Source organism: Siniperca chuatsi, linkage group LG16, assembly GCF_020085105.1.
Source record: "Siniperca chuatsi isolate FFG_IHB_CAS linkage group LG16, ASM2008510v1, whole genome shotgun sequence".
Taxonomy (NCBI): Eukaryota; Metazoa; Chordata; class Actinopteri; order Centrarchiformes; family Sinipercidae; genus Siniperca; species Siniperca chuatsi.
Genome location: NC_058057.1, coordinates 10,208,248 through 10,225,846, shown reverse-complemented (window position 1 = coordinate 10,225,846; position 17,599 = coordinate 10,208,248). Strand labels below are relative to the sequence as shown.

The 17,599-nt window shown below is 40.8% G+C and overlaps 2 protein-coding genes across 2 annotated transcripts; one reads left to right on the top strand and one right to left on the bottom strand.

The window, feature by feature from the left end:
• The first annotated feature begins 337 nt into the window (after positions 1 to 337).
• On the top strand, positions 338 to 6,143 carry trmt6 (tRNA methyltransferase 6 non-catalytic subunit). The gene is made up of 12 exons (XM_044170218.1): positions 338 to 655; positions 931 to 1,061; positions 1,140 to 1,249; positions 1,918 to 2,009; positions 2,116 to 2,199; positions 2,297 to 2,421; positions 2,561 to 2,731; positions 3,066 to 3,223; positions 3,395 to 3,480; positions 4,154 to 4,256; positions 4,560 to 4,646; positions 5,494 to 6,143. The coding sequence occupies exons 1-12, from the start codon at positions 549 to 551 to the stop codon at positions 5,653 to 5,655; spliced, it is 1,416 nt and encodes a 471-aa protein (XP_044026153.1). The 5' UTR covers positions 338 to 548; the 3' UTR covers positions 5,656 to 6,143.
• A 60-nt stretch (positions 6,144 to 6,203) lies between these two features.
• Positions 6,204 to 10,560, bottom strand: chgb (chromogranin B). The gene is made up of 7 exons (XM_044170217.1): positions 10,400 to 10,560; positions 10,178 to 10,224; positions 10,002 to 10,092; positions 8,344 to 9,577; positions 8,071 to 8,170; positions 7,587 to 7,697; positions 6,204 to 6,614 (listed from the first exon to the last, which is right to left on the bottom strand). Exons 1-7 carry the CDS (start codon positions 10,464 to 10,466, stop codon positions 6,534 to 6,536), a joined length of 1,731 nt encoding a protein of 576 aa, XP_044026152.1. The 5' UTR covers positions 10,467 to 10,560; the 3' UTR covers positions 6,204 to 6,533.
• Positions 10,561 to 17,599: the final 7,039 nt, after the last annotated feature.

Sequence of the window (17,599 nt, the reverse complement as noted above, 5' to 3'; positions counted from 1 at the left end):
AGAGGCGCAGCATGCATGGGAATGAATTACAATCTAATATATTTTAATATATTTCTCGTCTTTTCACTGATGTTCTGAAAAAATCGCTAAATTTGTCGCTAGTCGCTTTTTACAAATAAAGTCATTTAAAGGGTCTGAAAAGTCGCTAAATCTAGTGACAAAATCGTTAAATTGGCAACACTGTTTAATCTGACTATGATATCTGACGATAAATCCACGTTCATCGATGATTCTGAAATCTACATTTCTACCCGGTCATCGCACTTCGCTCCTATTGGCTAGTAAGCTCAGCGACGCATACCTAGCCAATCACAGACGACTACGTTAGAAGCAGGGCACTAGCTACCATCTGCAATCGTTTAGTCGGCCTGAGAAGCTAGGGAAATGAAAGCTAACACGTGGGGATAGCAATTTGCTGTGTTTTGCTTTTACTTTAGGGTGGTTTAGTGCCTTTTCTAACCGTGCCTTGTCAACGGCGACTCCGTATAATCCTCTGAAGGTGACCGTTACCTCCCAGCTGACTGGTGAGCAGGTTTATCTGCCTTACTATGGCGGACAACGGAGACGATGATTCTCAGTACAGAATTAAAGAGTGTGACTACGTTGTGTTGAAACGAGGAGATATCTTCAAAGCTGTGCAAATTCAACCGAAGAAGTAAGTCAAAAACAGTTAAAAAAACCCCCCACCTTTTAACTAGTTAAATATAAGCCCCAATTTGTGCATCATTTATTATAATTTCATGAGGCACAAACAGGCGCTAGCTAAAACTTAACATCTCACTAGTGATAAATAATTAATTATATTTTGAAATTAATTGTTAATTTCACATCACCAGGTCTCTGGGCACTGATGTAACATACCGTACAAATACTAATGAACCTCCTACAAAGGCTAACAGTAACCACTTTTTCTGTATGTTCTACTCACAGGAAGGTGATTTTTGAGAAGCAGTGGTTCTTCCTGGATAATGCTGTGGGACACTTGTATAGCACCACATTCGAAATTGTGTCTGGAGGGATCCTGCAGCCACGAAAGCTAAAAGAGGCAGAGAGCTCCACCGGTGTGTAACCTGCTTTTCAGTCCCACACAACGGTCTTTCAACTTCACTTTGAGTAATCTCTAAATGTGTTTTTCCCAGATGCAAAGGAGGCCGGCACGGACAACAGAAACATTGTAGACGATGGGAAATCACAGAAACTGACCAGGGATGACATTGAGACGCTCAAAGAGCAAGGTCTGAAGGGTCAGGTACATTAGTAATCTTGCAATTACATACATAAAGTATCACAACACTGCCAGGTTTTGGGTCTGCTTAGTAAAGAATAACTCTGGCAATATTCTATATTTTTGTATTATCAAATTTCAAGAAAAACCAAAACCAACAATGAATAGATCCTACTTACAAGTAGTGAAAAAAACGATTTAAAAACACATCACTGAGCCTCACTGTTACACTGGGGGCATAGTCCTTTATTACGATGAACATGTAGTTGAGTCAATCTGCATACACTGTCCTGGTAACATTAATACTTACTAGTGCACCAAATGTGTTTTAATCCGCAGCTGAAAATAGTCCCCAAAATATGCACCATTTAGTCCTGTTTGAGTAATGTTTGCTAAAAACTACAGTGCCCAGCTGTTTTGGGAAATTACTTAGCCTTTTTTTTATTTTATTTTTTTAATTAAGTTAAATATTTGTGACCCATTGTTAAAGATTTACGTCTTAAGTAGGAACCAGTGGGTTTGGGGCTGAGTGCCACAGGCAGGATAGAGAAGTCGTAATGTATTGAGAGATGGGCCAATGCATTGTTGGTTTTTGTCTTGTCATGGGAACCTTATCTTTTAAATTACCAGATAACATGTTGAAGTATAATAGAAGAGAGACTAGAGACAGTATGTGTGTGTGTGCTCCACAGGAAATCATTCAGCAGCTTATAGAGAACAGCTCAACATTCAGAGATAAGACTGAATATGCCCAGGATAAGTACATCAAGAAGAAAAAGAAGAAGTGAGTCACTTCTGATGATACACCCACAGTTTGTTTCAGACTTAAAAAAATAATGTTGTGTGCTGTAGTTAGTGTTATCAGTTGTTTCCATCCTGTGCTTTTCTAGGTATGAAAATACTGTGACGATTCTAAAACCATCTTGTCGCATCCTGGCTATGATGTACCATGGCCGGGAACCAGGGAAGATCTGGTGAGTCAGCACATGGATTAACAGTATGCGTGAAAGTTGTCTTTTTATAGAGCAGAAAGCGATGAATGTATGATGTGTATGTTTCCCTGTGATGCAGCCACCTGCGGTATGACACACTTGCCCAGATGTTGACTCTGGCGAACATCCACGCTGGCAGTAAAGTTTTGGTGTTTGAGACTTGCGCTGGCCTGGTGCTAGGATCCGTCATGGAAAGAATGGGGGGTATGTGAAAAGTCCTGTGAACTTTTCTGTTGTGTTCATCTATTTGCCAAATGATTTTAACTTTATCTTTCTGTACTTTCTAAACAAAGCCTTTTCTCTGCCCTTTTGTATAATTACCCTCTCTTACCTCCTCATCCAGGCTATGGCTCAGTGATCCAAATGTACCCAGGAGGTGGGCCTGTTCGGGCGGGTGTGGAGAGCTTTGGCTTCCCTACACATTTTCACGATATGCTGCATGAGTTTCCCATCTGCCATGTCAATGCTCTGCTGGCAGGCACTCTGGACACCACTGCCAAAGATCCCAGTGCTGGTAGAGCTTGCCTTTTTTGTTTTTTCTCCAAGATGTTTATAGCCTTGTTGTTTTTAGATGAAACGGAGTAGCTACAAGCTAGAGCTGAAATGCCAAAGAAAACTAAACATTTCCTGGTTACTTTACAAATGCTGAGATTTGTATGCGTTTTCTTTGATGGTAATTTTATCATTGTTTTTTACCTTTTTATAAACTATACATAGACTAAGATTAATTAGTAAATGTACCTATATATATATATATATATATATATATATATATAAAATCAGAAATACAAGAATGAATCGTTTATCATCTGTTCCTGTGATATAGATTATCTCCTTCAACATTACAGATTCAAAGCAGTCCAACCTGGCTGCAGAGGATGACCAAAACCAGCCTGAGGCTGAACAGCAGGGCGGTCCAGAGGAACAGAGCATGGAGACAAGCAGTGGCGCTGATGGTGGCCATGACCAGGAGAAAGAAGAGAAGGAGAAACGCAAGGAAGCCAAAGTATGCCCACTATTTACTAACCCTACTTAAAAAATCCTTAATTTTTGTTTTACTGTCATGCCTTTATATTTGTAAGTAACAGGAACAAGCCTGCATGTTCAAAAAGGAAATATCAAAATCTGAAAGAGAGAGTCAATGTCCTGACTTTATATTTGTTTGGGGTTTTTTTAGGCTCAGGGGAAAAAGGTGAAGCTTGAGGAGAAACGGAAGAAGCTGGCAGCTGCTGCTGCCCTGCTGGAAGGCAGGAATGCAGATGGGTTTGTGTCAGATTTAGTTTCTGATTTCACATTTCTGTTTCTCTGCTCTGCTGTGCTCTTTTCAGCATCAGCCTCTTTCTCTTCCACCTCTGCTTTTATCAATTCTGGATTGCGCCATGTAGTAAATGACGGTAATTAAAATAGATCTACAGGGATGAAGAACTGATTACTGACTTAAAGTATTGTAAAATCCATAAAAGTCATGATAAATCCTTTGCCTTCCAGCTCACACCAAATGATTAGCACACAGTGTCCTTACAAGGTGAACAATGTGATTGCTTTGCAGTTTCCTGTCATATAAAATGAAGAACTTGCTTTTGTAGCTTTTTTATGATTGATGGATGAAGTGCTGTGAGGGTGACATCTGAGCCAGAATTACAAGTATTGATCTGGTTAGCCTATTGACTTTCCTCTGAGTCTTCTCTACATCATAGCAGCTATATCATACAACAGTACCTCAGAGCACAATTTTCCAGACTGCCCTAAATCAACCTCTTTTACTGACTCTCACCCAGCTACATAAAATATGAAATGAATGTCTACAATAGGTACTAAATCCGGTCATACCTCACATACAGCACTGAATTACGATATTGCCTACCTACACATTTCTAATAACAAAGTGTACTGTTGACAGTGTATTTCATGCTCGACTGTTGTTTCCCACATGCAGGTTGGTTATAGCCAGTCGGTTTCACTCGTGTCCAGTCCTAATGGGCCTGCTCAAATTCCTCTCCCCCTCCAGGCCTTTTGTAGTCTACTCCCAATACAAAGAGGTAAGATCATCATGACTAGTGGTAACACTGTTGATGCCCCCCACTGAATGAGGATTGTTACTTATCTAAGATCTCTCATTAACTGCCACTGCACACAGGTTTTTATTGCTTAGAGTTGCAGCGGGAAATATCTTTATCACATTACTGCAGCCGACATCCCTGTCACTGCCGAGGAGTTACAATGCCTATCATGTACCAACACTTACTACCTCTGTTGTGCTTATGTTGGTAAAAAGATCACTCTGTGTGTCAACTTAACTCCTAATGCTCCTTTTTTATCTCTTTCCCCCTCGATCTCTGCAGACTCTTATCGAGTGCTACACAAAACTCAAGGAACATGGCGGTACGGTTGACCTCAGACTCACAGACACCTGGCTCAGACATTACCAGGTGAAATTTACACTCTAAATCAGCACTGATGAATCAGTGAATCGTGTTTTTTTTTTTTTTTTTTTTTTTTTTTTTTTTTTGAGTTGCAGTAGTTAAAGCTGCTCTAATCAATATTTTTATATTAACAATGGATCAAATGACTGTGTAATGTGAAAAGGGTCGCTCATAGTGATGAACCCACCGAGAATTATCACATAACTCTGTTCCCCTCAGCTAACTGTTTTAGCATCTTTCAGGTCATTGTTTTGGTTTTTACGGTGCACAACTTTACTGTCCTGACTCAGTCTCACCATTCTCATGAGCCAAAAGGAGATTTTCGAAATTTCCCACATTTCAAGGTGACATTATCAAATTTGCAGTTGTGTCCAACCAACATCTATTGTTTGACCATAAATATTCACAATTTGCATTGATTCTCACAGTTTAGAAGCTGGTTTTTGCTTGCCTTAAACCATTAAATCAATTATCAGAATTGTTGCTGATTCATTTTCTGTCAATCCACTAATTGTTTTAGCCCTAAGTAAGTCTTTTACTGCTGGAGGAAGAAAATCATTTCTATCCACTTTGTACTGGTTGAACTGTGTTGCAGATTCTACATTTAGCAGCATCAATTCTTTACAATAAGATACTGGTCACTGCCCCTGATCCATTATTACTGAGACTCCCACTCTCACTGCCCACTCTTCTTGCTTCTGTCAGAATTGTGTATTATGCGGCAACTGGGTAAAAACAATGTGTGTTTGCATATTCAAAAAGAGATCTTCCCCTCAGAACCAAAGCGTTATTTCCCCCAGCCCTTCCTGTAGAATTAATGTCTCCTGACTGTATATCTGCACTGCGTCCCTAGGTGCTGCCTAACAGGACACATCCTCTGCTGCTGATGAGCGGGGGCGGGGGCTACCTCCTCTCAGGGACAACGGTTGCCATGGACCGCTCCAAACCTGCAGGCGCCCAGCGAGCTGAGGAACCAGCACCAAAGAGACTGAAACTGACAGACACTGAAGGATAAACAAATACAGAGGCATCAAATCTTATAGGGATTTTCCTCCAGCATTGACTTTGAGCTCTTTCTTCTGAACTAATTTGACACATCTGGAATAAGGGAGACGGAGTGTCTGGTTTGCATTCATCAGAACACTTTCTCCCGTCTGGTGTATTCAGATCAGTGCAGATGAAGGCGTAATGCTGAGGAGTAAACTGTAAGTCAGTTTAGGCTGTATGAGCTTAGTGTATGTGTTATGTAAGGAACTGCTGAAATAATCTTTTGTGTGTTGAGAGTAAGTGACAGGTTTGTGTCTTATGCCTCAAGACCAGGTGTAAAAACATTTTTTATTTTTTTTCCCCCCAGTTAATGCTCTCCAGCTTCTAGGTTATAACTTTTTTTTAAATTTTGTTATCCCTGCAGAAAGTGCCATTTGTTATATGATCCAGTTGCTAATACAGCTTCACTGTGGGTTATATCTGTATCTGCACAGAATTAAAAAGCAGTACTAAAGAGCCTGATGTGTGAACACTTTTTTTTTTCCTTCCCATCACCAACAATTTGAGAGAGATTTGTTTGGTCCCAGAATAATAACTTTATTGAGTGCAAATTGAACAAACTTTTCAGAACACAGTTATTTGAACAATTTGTCTCAGATATATATTATTTTCATAGTTTATCTTACTATACAGATATAAACATCAAAACCATTCCCATGCGGATTCATTTAATAACATCAAAATATCACAAATACCATGATAAACAAGTTGATAAAATGTTTTTGGCAAGGTTTTTTATGTCTTTATTTTTTTGTCTTTTTGAACACTGTAAGCACACTAAATTGGCAGGCATACAGTAAGACAGCAGCCTTTATCCACTGATAATGAAATGCTGTCCATCCTGGCTTAGGCACTGTTATCATGCAACTTGGCAGCAATTTTCTGCAACTCCATGTCCATCGCTACAAGGTTTTCCAGCTCTTTCCCCTGAAAAACAAGGAATATTTATAGGTCAGCAATCAAATACCATCAGTTTATATTATGACATCTGAATAGTCTCTTTTTTGACCATGTATTCAATAGAAATCATAATTTACTGATGTGGCTTATTTTTCCATGTCTGCTCCAACATTTGCATTATATCATTTAGGTTAAACATGTCCTTATTATCCCTTGAGTTGTGGTACTGTAGAACTGTAAAAAACAACAGCAAAAAAAAAACCCGCCTCCTCCCTGATTTGTCTGCTTCAAAGTATGTTACAAGATAGGGTGCCGTTGTTCTCTTTTCATTGGGCATATTATGACTTTGATTGCTCTGGGAAGCTTTAATCATGATGTTTTTAATGCGATTACTGCAGCAGTCATTAAAAGCTGGTGTGGAAAGTGCAAAAAGGAAAAGGGGACAAACAAGCTCAGAGAACAAGTGGTGAAAAGGGATCCTGTGAAGAAGAACTGATTTGAGCAAGGCAATAAAAACTAATTCCAAGCATGCCAGAGGTGAGGAACGAGTCACTGCTCATGAATATAGTGGTTACATTTTCCTTCATTTATTTGGGACATGCTCGTGAGGGACAGTTCTTAATGTGCATTTGCACAGATGCACATTCACTGATGCTTTGTGGTTCTGAAGGCTAAATCCTGACATCTCCATATAGACAAGTGATTTCCATAATGGCTGCTTTTCCCCCTAGTGAAACAGTGTGGTGGAGGTAATTGATGAGCTTCAAGGCTTCACTGGGTCATGGGGGGACATTTTTTATGAAGCAGAATAAAGTATTTTTACATTCTGGATGACAGACGAATCGTATGTACAAATGTATCTACATTCTTGAACTTCAGCTGTAGTTTTTAAGAGTTCAGTGGTTTAGTTAGAGGTTTAACAAAGTGAACATGACAGCAAATACGTCCTCACATCAGTCATAAAGGTCATTTATTGCAGTTAGTGAAAGCAGTTCTTACCTCCTGCGGGGTAAGTGCTCTCTGGTGCGTGCTCCTCTTTGCCTCCTCGTGATTAGAGTGGTCGGCCAGCTGGTTTATCTTATAGCTCAGCAGCTTGGCCAGTTCATCCATCTGAACACATTAAAGGCAGAACCAGATCATGTCTAAACTGTAAAATGTAGGCCAAAATAATGATCCGCTAAATCAAAACTTTACTGGTACATGATAATGAAATCAACATGGAAGAAGAAACATTGAGTTTATTATTTAGAAAATTGATGGGTGTTGGGTCAATACTATTTAATATTACATACACATGTGCTCAAAGGTTTAATCGGCTAAGAAAATATATATGTATAAAACTACCCAAGGATATATTTTTTAAATTAGATCCTATATATCAAGATCAAATTTCCTCAATCTGTTTAGGTTGAGTCTCTTATCTGAAGCTACAAACAATTAGCAACTGTATTATTTCTGTTTCATATACACGCACAATGCCTACCTTGTTTGAGGTTGCAGCGTGCTCATCTGAATCTCTTTTATACCATGCAGGATGGTAGAAGCCTCTGAAAATCCAGGGATTGCGCTTCTCTGCCAGATACCTGAAAAACAGCCCCAATTAGATGCTGTTCTACCAGTAGTTTTTATGCCGGCAAATGCTTAAGGGGTTTATTCATTTCTTGTGCAGAATTTAGTTTTGATCCCTGTTGATTGGAGACATGCATTACTGAACTACAAATTTGTTAAATTAAAGAGTAGAAGTTGTTAGAAGTACCTCAGAGCTTCATCCTTGTCCTTCACCGCCTCCTCATATTCCTCTGAATCAGCCCTCTGTTCTTCCTCTTCTTCTGATGAGCCTCCGCCACGCTTGTGAAATGTCTTTTTATGGTGGTATCGATGTGTTGGTTTCCATACACGCTTTTCTATTTCTTCCTCTTCTTTTCCATTTCTTTTGTCGAAGCCCCAGTACTCCTGGCTGCGTTCCCCGTCCGGCTCATCTCTCTCCTCCTCTGAGAGCTCCTCATCACGTTTGTGTCTCCTCTGGTGATATCTGCCGGGCCTCCAGTCCCTCTTGTCTCTCTCATTGTCAAGACCCCAGGATTCCTGGCTGCGTTCTTCATCAGGCTCTTCCCTGGCTTCTTCTGAGAGCTCTTCATCACGTTTGTGTCTCCTCTGGTGATATCTGCCGGGCCTCCAGTCCCTCTTGTCTCTCTCATTGTCAAGACCCCACGATTCCTGGCTGCGTTCTTCATCAGGCTCTTCCCTGGCTTCTTCTGAGAGCTCCTCATCACGTTTGTGTCTCCTCTGGTGATATCTGCCGGCCCTCCAGTCCCTCTTGTCTCTCTCATTGTCAAGACCCCACGATTCCTGGCTGCGCTCGTCATTTTCGTCCTCCTCTGACGGTTCATCGCCACGTTTCTGGAGCTTTTTCTTGTGGTGGTAGCGATGCGTGGGCTTCCATATGCGCTTGTTTCTCTCATCCTCGTTCCCATGCCTTTTGTCTACATCCCAGTACTCTTGGCTACGTTCTTCCTCTGGCTCCTCCCTCTCTTCTCCTAAAGGTTCCTCATCTCGTTTGTGTTTTCTTTGGTGGTATCTTCCAGGCCTCCAGTTCCTCTTCTCTCTGTCTTCACCTTCTTCTTCTTCTGATCGCTTTTCCTCTACCCCCCAACTCTCCTGACTGCGCTCGTTGTCTTCTTCTTCTTCTTCTTCTCCACGTTTGTGTTTTCTTTGGTGGTATCTTCCAGGCCTCCAGCTGCTCCTCTTCTCCCGCTCTTCTTCCTCTTCGTTCTCGTGTCTCTTCTCCTTCTCATCACCCAGACTCCAGGATTCTTGGCTACGCTCGTCTTCTGGGTTTTCTCTTTTTTCCTCCACGGATTTCAGGAGAGCCTCGATGTCTTTCAGATCTGCTCCCTTTGCCTCGGACTCCTCGGGGTGACCTTTGACCACCTCTCCATGAGTTACTATCCCCTCCGCACTCTTCTTGTCCAGTAGGGCATGTTTAACCCCTATGACAGAACAAAAGAAAGATCAAAAGAGGTGTAAAGATCCACTTAATATAGCTCTTAGGTTATGATGAATTTCTCATTGGACTTCAGCCTTTAGTTCAAATCCCATCTTGTATTTGAAGATTTGGACAATCACTTGTTTGATATTTAGTTTCAGTAAAAGCTACTGAATATTTTTAAGCTCTTGTCATGTCTGTGGAGCAGTGGCATGAGATCTGTAGCATTTCTTAATTGCTCTATTTATGTCACCAGCTGGTTGCCAAGATATTCTTGTTCAAAAACATTTTTTTATGAGTTTGAACCTATCATTATCTCAGCGACCTGAAAGTTAAAGAGCACTGCATCATCAACAATGTCTTTAATGCTTTAAATATGGCTGTTTACTGTCTCCATGCACATTGAAAAACCTGCTTCTGTTACAAACCTGCTTGGAGGATGTCTTTGCAGTCCTGATCTAGCTGGGAGTCAGGTTTGGAGAGAGCCTTGGACAGGACCTCAACCAAGCATCGTGTTACCTGCAATAAACAAATAAACTGAATATTACATTTCTGCACAGCTACTGTTTTAAACTTAATAATCCAATTGCATTAGAAAGCATACCGCATCTTCTCCCTGCCCTTCTTTTCCCACTGGAAGCGCTAGATTTTCTGCATTAGAAAAAAAAAGTATTTATGTTAAAATTAGTCAAATGTGAAATTGCACGAGGAAACGGATTGCATGTATGAAAGTGAAAGAATCGTCGGTGTCTGTCCATGGTCCTGAACTGCGCTCACTAACTTAACAGCACTCTGCAAGAAGAAAACCATCACCTCTTTCACCTACCTGTCAGCAAAGCCGCAACCGCAACAACAACAAAAATAAGTCTCATCTTGGCGAGATGATGGTACATCCAAGAAAATGTGGAAAAGGCACCGAGTCCCGTCCCTGCGTGTAGAGGCAGGAGAGGGCTGCGCTGACTGGGCGCCTGCTGCTCTGAAGAATGGAGCTGAGGAGCGCCTCAAATAAGGAGAGGAGTGGGCTGGAGAAGCGTGGGAGGAGGGCTTCAGGCTCCGGTAATGTCATGACTCATTAGACCTGCAAAGAGAGTGATCTGAGTGAAATTCGATGCGTGCACAATGTCGACATTTCGTGGAAAGTGATTTAGTAATCTAGTTAGTGTCACAGTTCATTCGGGGGATCATTTAAACAGATTTGCGGTGGGATTAGAGTCCATGCAGCGTGTTTGTGTTTAATGCCACGAGATGCCCGAGGACGGACAGGTACAAGGAGTGGACACAACATCACGAAGATTCGTGCACTCATATGCAATTTGATACTATAGCCCTGCAACCCTACTTTGTGAAGATTTGTAATGTTATTTGTTATGTCAGAGAGAGGCTGATTCAGCTCAGCCCATGGTTATACTGCTGCTGTTGCCATTCTTCTACTGAAAAGCATTATATTTGAAAGTACTAGTTACTAGTTTCCGAAGAGTTGTTTATTGCAGGTCTACTGTATTGGATTGCATTAGATTGCAGACATGTTCCTGATATTGTGCCCTGTGGTTAATTCTCTCAAAATAAGATGTCTTATTTTCTAAAAAGAGGCTTACCCCAGTCTCTGGCTGAAGTTTTACCTTCTGCATTCTCAGGCTGTAATACCTCTGTATTCTCAACTGCAATGTTGCCCTACATTTTTACGTTTGCTTTAAACGATTTAATGAAGGCTAATGTACCATATATTTTAAAAAGTTACAGCCATGGAGTCTGACCAACCGTCGTAATTTAGCCCAACTGACTCCTCAATAATTCATCCAGCCTTCAGCACATCCCATCCAGTTTTCCATGGGAACCTGTTAGCGGAAAACTAGTAAATGGAGACCTGGATCAATGGTTGCTGTGGTTAACACTCAAGTGACATGGACATGGTATTAGAAGAATATGTACATTTATTTGCTGTTTTTGCTTGTAATTTGTGGCAATACTTTAAAAAGAACACAACTGCAGAGAAACATAAATGTACTTAATGCATTGACAAGTGCAAGGATTTGTGTGTGTGTGTGTGTGTGTGTGTGTGTGTGTGTGTGTGTGTGTGTCTAAGGACAGTAATCAGATCTTGATTCTTCTTCTTTTAATTCTCTACTTTCCATGAAACTAGGCTATGCATTAACAGTATCTTAATCTGTGGCTGCTCCTGTCTTCGTAGCAAACCCTGGACTGGGATGAGCTGCCGTGTACAGCGACAGAGCTCAAACTTAGTAGGCTCAGCTCAGCACGGCTCAGAACATTCAAACTGACAACTGCTGGCATCTTCTTTTTGCCACTTTGCGTGATTTGCTTTTGTTGCTTCCTTGTACAGCGATTTGTTCTTCCTCGGTGCATACATTCTTTCACAGACACAAGAAAAACCAAAACGCAACTCAAAAAGTGACCTGTTTGATACTTTTGGGACTCTCATCTATATTAAAATTGCATGATGATAAAAATGTTTACATGGGATGTTTACACATCAAGCACTGACCTTTATGTATGGCAGAGTACATTCAAATTCAATCATTTCTTGAACCATGAGCCCAGAAAGTGCAGCTGCAAGCAAAATGAGAATACTGTGCTCCATAAATCTGCTCTCTCGCCTGTGCTTCTCATGCCTACATGGTTACTGAAATCTATCTTTGTTACTGCAGACAGGTTCCACTGTGGTAACTGAAATAATTACTGGTCAGAGCATAAAACTGTAATGTCAGAAAGAGTATTGTATAAACGAGCAAAAAGCGCTGATCCAAAGTATCCAGTGAACCCAGTCTTTTGTGTGACTGATAGATTTTCAATTTCACATGTTTTGTGTACAGTGAGCAGCAGCAGCAGCAGGGTAACAGTGCTCTGCAGTTTCCTCTGCTGTCCCCGGGGAGGAAGTCATGTCTGTGACTGAGGCTCAGTACTCCACAGTGAGCCATCCAGCCACTAGATATCAAAAGCACTGAAGCATTAAATTATACAAGTCCCATCCTCTGAACAATGTGTGCGTGTGTCCGTGAATGCGTGTGCACTCACATGTGATGCTGTGTATGTGTTTTTGTGGCCTTACTGCTATTGCTCCAGGCATGATTAATATTTTAGTGAGCCACGAGGCTATAGGAGCTTACAGGCAGCGAAGGGGGGATTTGAGAGGGAAAGCTGGATGCGCTCAGACAGTCTCTGGGAGCACGACTCAGATCGGTGCCTGTCTGCAACAACACCTCCCCTTTCATCATAGCCATTTACATGCATGGACAAAAGGCGAGTGGCTCACGATGAGCACAACGCAATGCGCCGCATGAAAGCCTCGGCTGGGCTTTGATCTTCGGTGGGGACAAGCTTTATGTTTGGCTCAAAACTACTGAGAGACTTTGATGATATTCCAAGAACAATAGGGGGTCTGTGTATGGTCATCTGTGGTCAAATGCACTTACTTTTGCTTACGTCTGTCTGGTTAATATATCATTATTGTCTGACATTTTGTTGAAAAGGGGGCCGTTTTCTTTGTCTTTTGAGGAGCTGCTTATTATTAGTCTTTTAGCACAATCTCATGTAAGATCTAAAGCAAAGTTCTCGCTGATTAGCAAACATCCATCCATCCCTAACTTGAAATACGATATCATCTTGATAATTGCTGAAATAGTTATCCAACACCACAGTCTGACGGCACACTTCTCAAAAAGTATTAACACAGATCTTGATGGCTTAAAAACTTAGACAAGATTGACTTTATTGACCACCTCAGTGGAAATTTGTCTTGGTTTCTCCCAAGGTACAGCAAAGGTACATACAATGCACACCAAGGACATAACACAGCACATACAGTATACAATATACAATAGTAAAAATGGGCACTTCTTCTGTTGTTTCTTTTTTGTCTCTGCTGACCAAACATGCTGTGTCCAGCCAACAAGTAGCATATTAGGAGCCCCTTGTGTTTGTTGTTCGTTTTGTGATAATAACAGTAATAAAAACTAAAATAAAATGTTGAATTTTACATAAAGATCTATTGATAGAGTTATATCAATTATCGTCCCGTCCCCGTGGCCAGTTTAACCTGCTAGAGAGCCCCACGGTGAAGGTCTTGAAACAAAATTTTTAGCCACACAAGGCAATGTCGGTCTTTTGGTCTATCTACCACTGAAGTCCAGAGTGAAATATCTAGACAACTATTTGATGGATTGCCATGAAACTTTTGTATAGACATTCACGATCCCTGGAGGATTAATCCTGTTGACTTTGGTGATCCCCAGACTTCTGCCCTTTAGCGCCACGATGAGGTTGTCATCTGTGGTCTTGAGTTGCACTGGACTGCCATGAAATTTGGTACACACATTTATGTCCCCCTCAGGATGAATCGTAATAACTTTGGTGATACCCTGCCTTTTAACTAGCACCATTATCAGGTCAAGATTCTAATTATACTTCGGTTTATGACCAAATTCCTGCAAAACTAATGCCATTTCCATGAGCTTCAGCTGTACTTTATGCTTATTAGCAAAAGTTAGCATACTAACTAAGGTGGTGAACATGGTAAACTTTACCTGCTAAACATCATGTTAGCGTGAGTATTTTAGCATGCTGACATTAGCATTTTGCACAAAACACCGTTGTAGTTAAGTACATCATCACAGAGCTGCTAGAATGGTTGTAGGCTCTTTGTCTTATCGTAGAAAAGGTTTCAGTCGTAGTCTTTGTCTTGTTGATACAGGGACCCTCTTCAAGACAGGGTGTCAAGATTAAGTTATAAAGCAGGACCCACCATAAAATCTTTATCATGTCAGTTGATTCCATTCTTTAGTGCAGCATATCCCCAAACACATTTTCAATTAAATTAGCAAAAACCAGTTGACGCTCTTGGGCCCCTGGAGTTCTATGACAGTCGCAAGTGTCGCCCAGTTGATAATACAACTCTGTCCATCCATTAGTTGTTGGATAGTTGATAAACGCTGCTAAGTTCCTGGCCAGTTATTACTGTAGGTGAAGTAGTGTTGGACAGGAGAGGAGAATAGGTAGCAAAGAATGGGAAGTGTGGTTCCAAATGATCCATGCAGGTGTCATTATAAAGCTGCTTGGTTATTTATGCATTCATCAAGACAGGATGATAGAAGGCTTGTACTCTATATGCCAAACTATAATGCCATTAGCATCACAATTGTAGCAGCAGGGTGATTTCTCAATACAACACTCAATAGGACCCAAAAGGCCTGCTCAAGATTGAAATGGCCCATAAAGAGGATTCAGCTCTGATTTATTGTGTAATACAGGTTTTGAATTATCCTCATTACCAGACAAGCAGGTGAGGGCTAATTATAATATGTGTGAGTGTGTGTGAACTGCATACTCGAGGAACTGCATACTTGAGTTCTTCTGCCATCACCCATGATTTTTATTAATGGCAGTTACACTAGCTGCTGAGGTGACTGTGTGTGGTCCTTTGTGCACTGTTAGCTGCTTCAAAACTGCTGCTTTTGGGGTATGGCCACAGTGCAGTGAAAATGCATGAAATGTTAACAGTGAAAGAGGATATGGAGGGTAAAATGCTAAGTTTTTTGGTGCAACTTGAGCAAAATAAAGGGTCAGTCTTTCTATGATTACATGATCATATTTGGCTACATACCCATTTCCCCTACTTCTGTGACGCCTCCATATCCAGAATAAAATCAATTCTCGACAATATCATCGCACTGGTTGACATTTTGACAGCCCAGGTCTGAGTCATGGAAGATGTCAACATCCAGTCAGAACATGCCGAGCTTATCTGCTGAAGGGCACCAGCAGCACTTAGAGTACTGCAGGACCAGCTCATATTTAATATGGTTAGCAGTTTACTGAAATGTGCTAATGAAAATCACAGGGTTATGGATGACGCATTGTCACCACTGCTCAGCACAGTGGGTGCAGTTGGAAAATGGTCACTAGAGTTTAACAAATAGTATTAATTTGTGTGAACTTACAGGAATGTATAAAATACACGTTTGTTAACTTCAATTCATTGTAGTTCATGTTCAAGGAAACATGCACATAATGGCCTCCAAAAGAGTGTGATTTATCACTCATTAATTACTATGCACAATGGTTGCTATAGTTCCCTGTTTATTTTGTTTTTGCTTTTGCAATTTTAATTTCTATTTCAGGTCATATTAAGTTTTACTTTCTTCAATTGTTTATGTTGTCTTCATTTTTTTTGTATCAATCAAAGTTATGTGTAACTTGCTGGTTGTGTGTACACACAGTTATCTCTGTCTCTCACATGTATGCTGATATCAATGTTGATTTTGGCTAAGGGCCCTTTGGTTACTGGGAATTTCTCTTTTCTTTTTAAGTTTGCTAGTAGTCAAAACTCAAACTGATAGGTGAAACTATTTTCACTTTTGTTTTTTCTTCAGTTTTCACTGTGGTTGTAATAGTCTTGTTTTGCATGAAGCTTACTGTATAAAATATGCTGTATGAAGACTTGAAAGCCTACCGAGCTACACTGAAGTCCCTCTTGTATGGTACCATACAAGAGGAACACTAAAGGTTTATCTCAGTAGAAGTAGAAAATGTGTTATGTTTAACAGGTTGTCATGGTTTTGGGTTTTTGTCCTGTTATTTCCTGTTTTATTTTGAAATGTTCTCCTCTCCTTGTGTATCTTGTTGTTTTAATTCCAGTCTTTATTGCTTTTCCCTCCTCTTTTGACTGTTTGCCCCAGCATAATTAGTTGCACCTGTGTCTCGTTGTCGCCCCTACCTAAGTGTATTTAGTCAGTGTTTTTCCTTTGTTCAGTGTCAGTTTGTCATTGTATTCATGTCAAGTGTCCTGGCCTTAGAGTTCTGTGTTTTTGACAGTTTCTCTGTTTTCTCTTGGACCTTGTGGGATTTTGGATTTTTGGACTTTGCCTGTTCCCTGGCTTTATGTTTACTTTAGTTGGACTGTTTACATGTTTTTTGTGTGTGACTTCTGTCTGTCTGTATCAGTGGAAGCCCCCCCCTTCATTAAATTACACATATTGTACCCACCCTGTCTGGGCATCTGCGTTTGGGTCCTACTCCTGCCTGCTTGATTCCCCGGCTTGACTAGCAACAGAACGAACTGACCTAACATGGACCCAGCAGATGTCAAATCTCTCAAGGAAGAGTTGAAAGTGGTGTTCTCATTTCTTGAGAAATTACACTTATCCACTGAAAACTCCATGGACGCTAGGCGCAGACTTTTTGTATACTTAATGGAGAAAACAATCTTGTCAAGACCCAGGCTTTCAAACCTTCTGGTTATGGCAGAGAACCTAACTGTGATTGCCAACCTCAAGCACTGTTTGCAGCCCTACCTGGATTCGCTTAGTAAATCTGATGCTGGGCGTAGCTTAGACTTGGCCAGCCACCAGCCACTTCAACTTCTGAGCCTTCCAGCCTCAAACTTGCTAGCATCCAGTCTGCTAGCAACCAGCCCAATTCCCGGCCTGCTAGCCACTTGATCTTCCTCTTGGCCTTTGGATTTTTGGACTTTGCCTGTTCCTTGGATTTCTGTTTGCCTTAGTTGGACTGCTTACGTGTATGATTTTGTTTTTATTTTTTTCCCTTTCATTAAATTACTCATACTGTATCCACCCTGTCTGAAACTCATCAGTTGTGACTGACAGTGCGCAACATAAGAAAACAACCCCACAACTGTCATCGGCTCTTGATTCAAATGTTCCTAAACTCTGACTGGTGTATGGGCATAATGAACTCACCTTTCCCCAACTGAGTCCCACCCACTTCAAACCAGTGAGGAAAAATAAACACAAATACTGAAATCTCTGAAATAACCAAAACTGTTCGACTTTGGCAGAAAATTGTGTGTTCATGTAAGACCTAATTGCTCATAGTAGGAAGCCAATTGAGAAGTTTTCAGGGCCTTTAAGTGCTACAATCTATCAATGGTAACCATTTTAACAAACCTCTTTAACTTATCTTAATCTGGATGAAAGATACATAGTTTTAATGGCTATTAAAGGATGTACTTAACTAGTATAGTAGTATAGCATTTATCCAATTTTCATAATGA

Excerpts from the sequence above, each read along its gene's own strand:
- chgb (XM_044170217.1), bottom strand. The coding sequence starts at position 10,466 with ATGTACCATCATCTCGCCAAGATGAGACTTATTTTTGTTGTTGTTGCG. Across the intron at positions 8,171-8,343 it reads GACAAGGATGAAGCTCTGAG|GTATCTGGCAGAGAAGCGCA; the intron begins GTACTTCTAACA and ends GCTGTTTTTCAG. Across the intron at positions 6,615-7,586 it reads GAGCACTTACCCCGCAGGAG|GGGAAAGAGCTGGAAAACCT; the intron begins GTAAGAACTGCT and ends CTTGTTTTTCAG.
- trmt6 (XM_044170218.1), top strand. The coding sequence starts at position 549 with ATGGCGGACAACGGAGACGATGATTCTCAGTACAGAATTAAAGAGTGT. Across the intron at positions 2,732-3,065 it reads TGCCAAAGATCCCAGTGCTG|ATTCAAAGCAGTCCAACCTG; the intron begins GTAGAGCTTGCC and ends TCAACATTACAG. Across the intron at positions 4,647-5,493 it reads CCTGGCTCAGACATTACCAG|GTGCTGCCTAACAGGACACA; the intron begins GTGAAATTTACA and ends CTGCGTCCCTAG.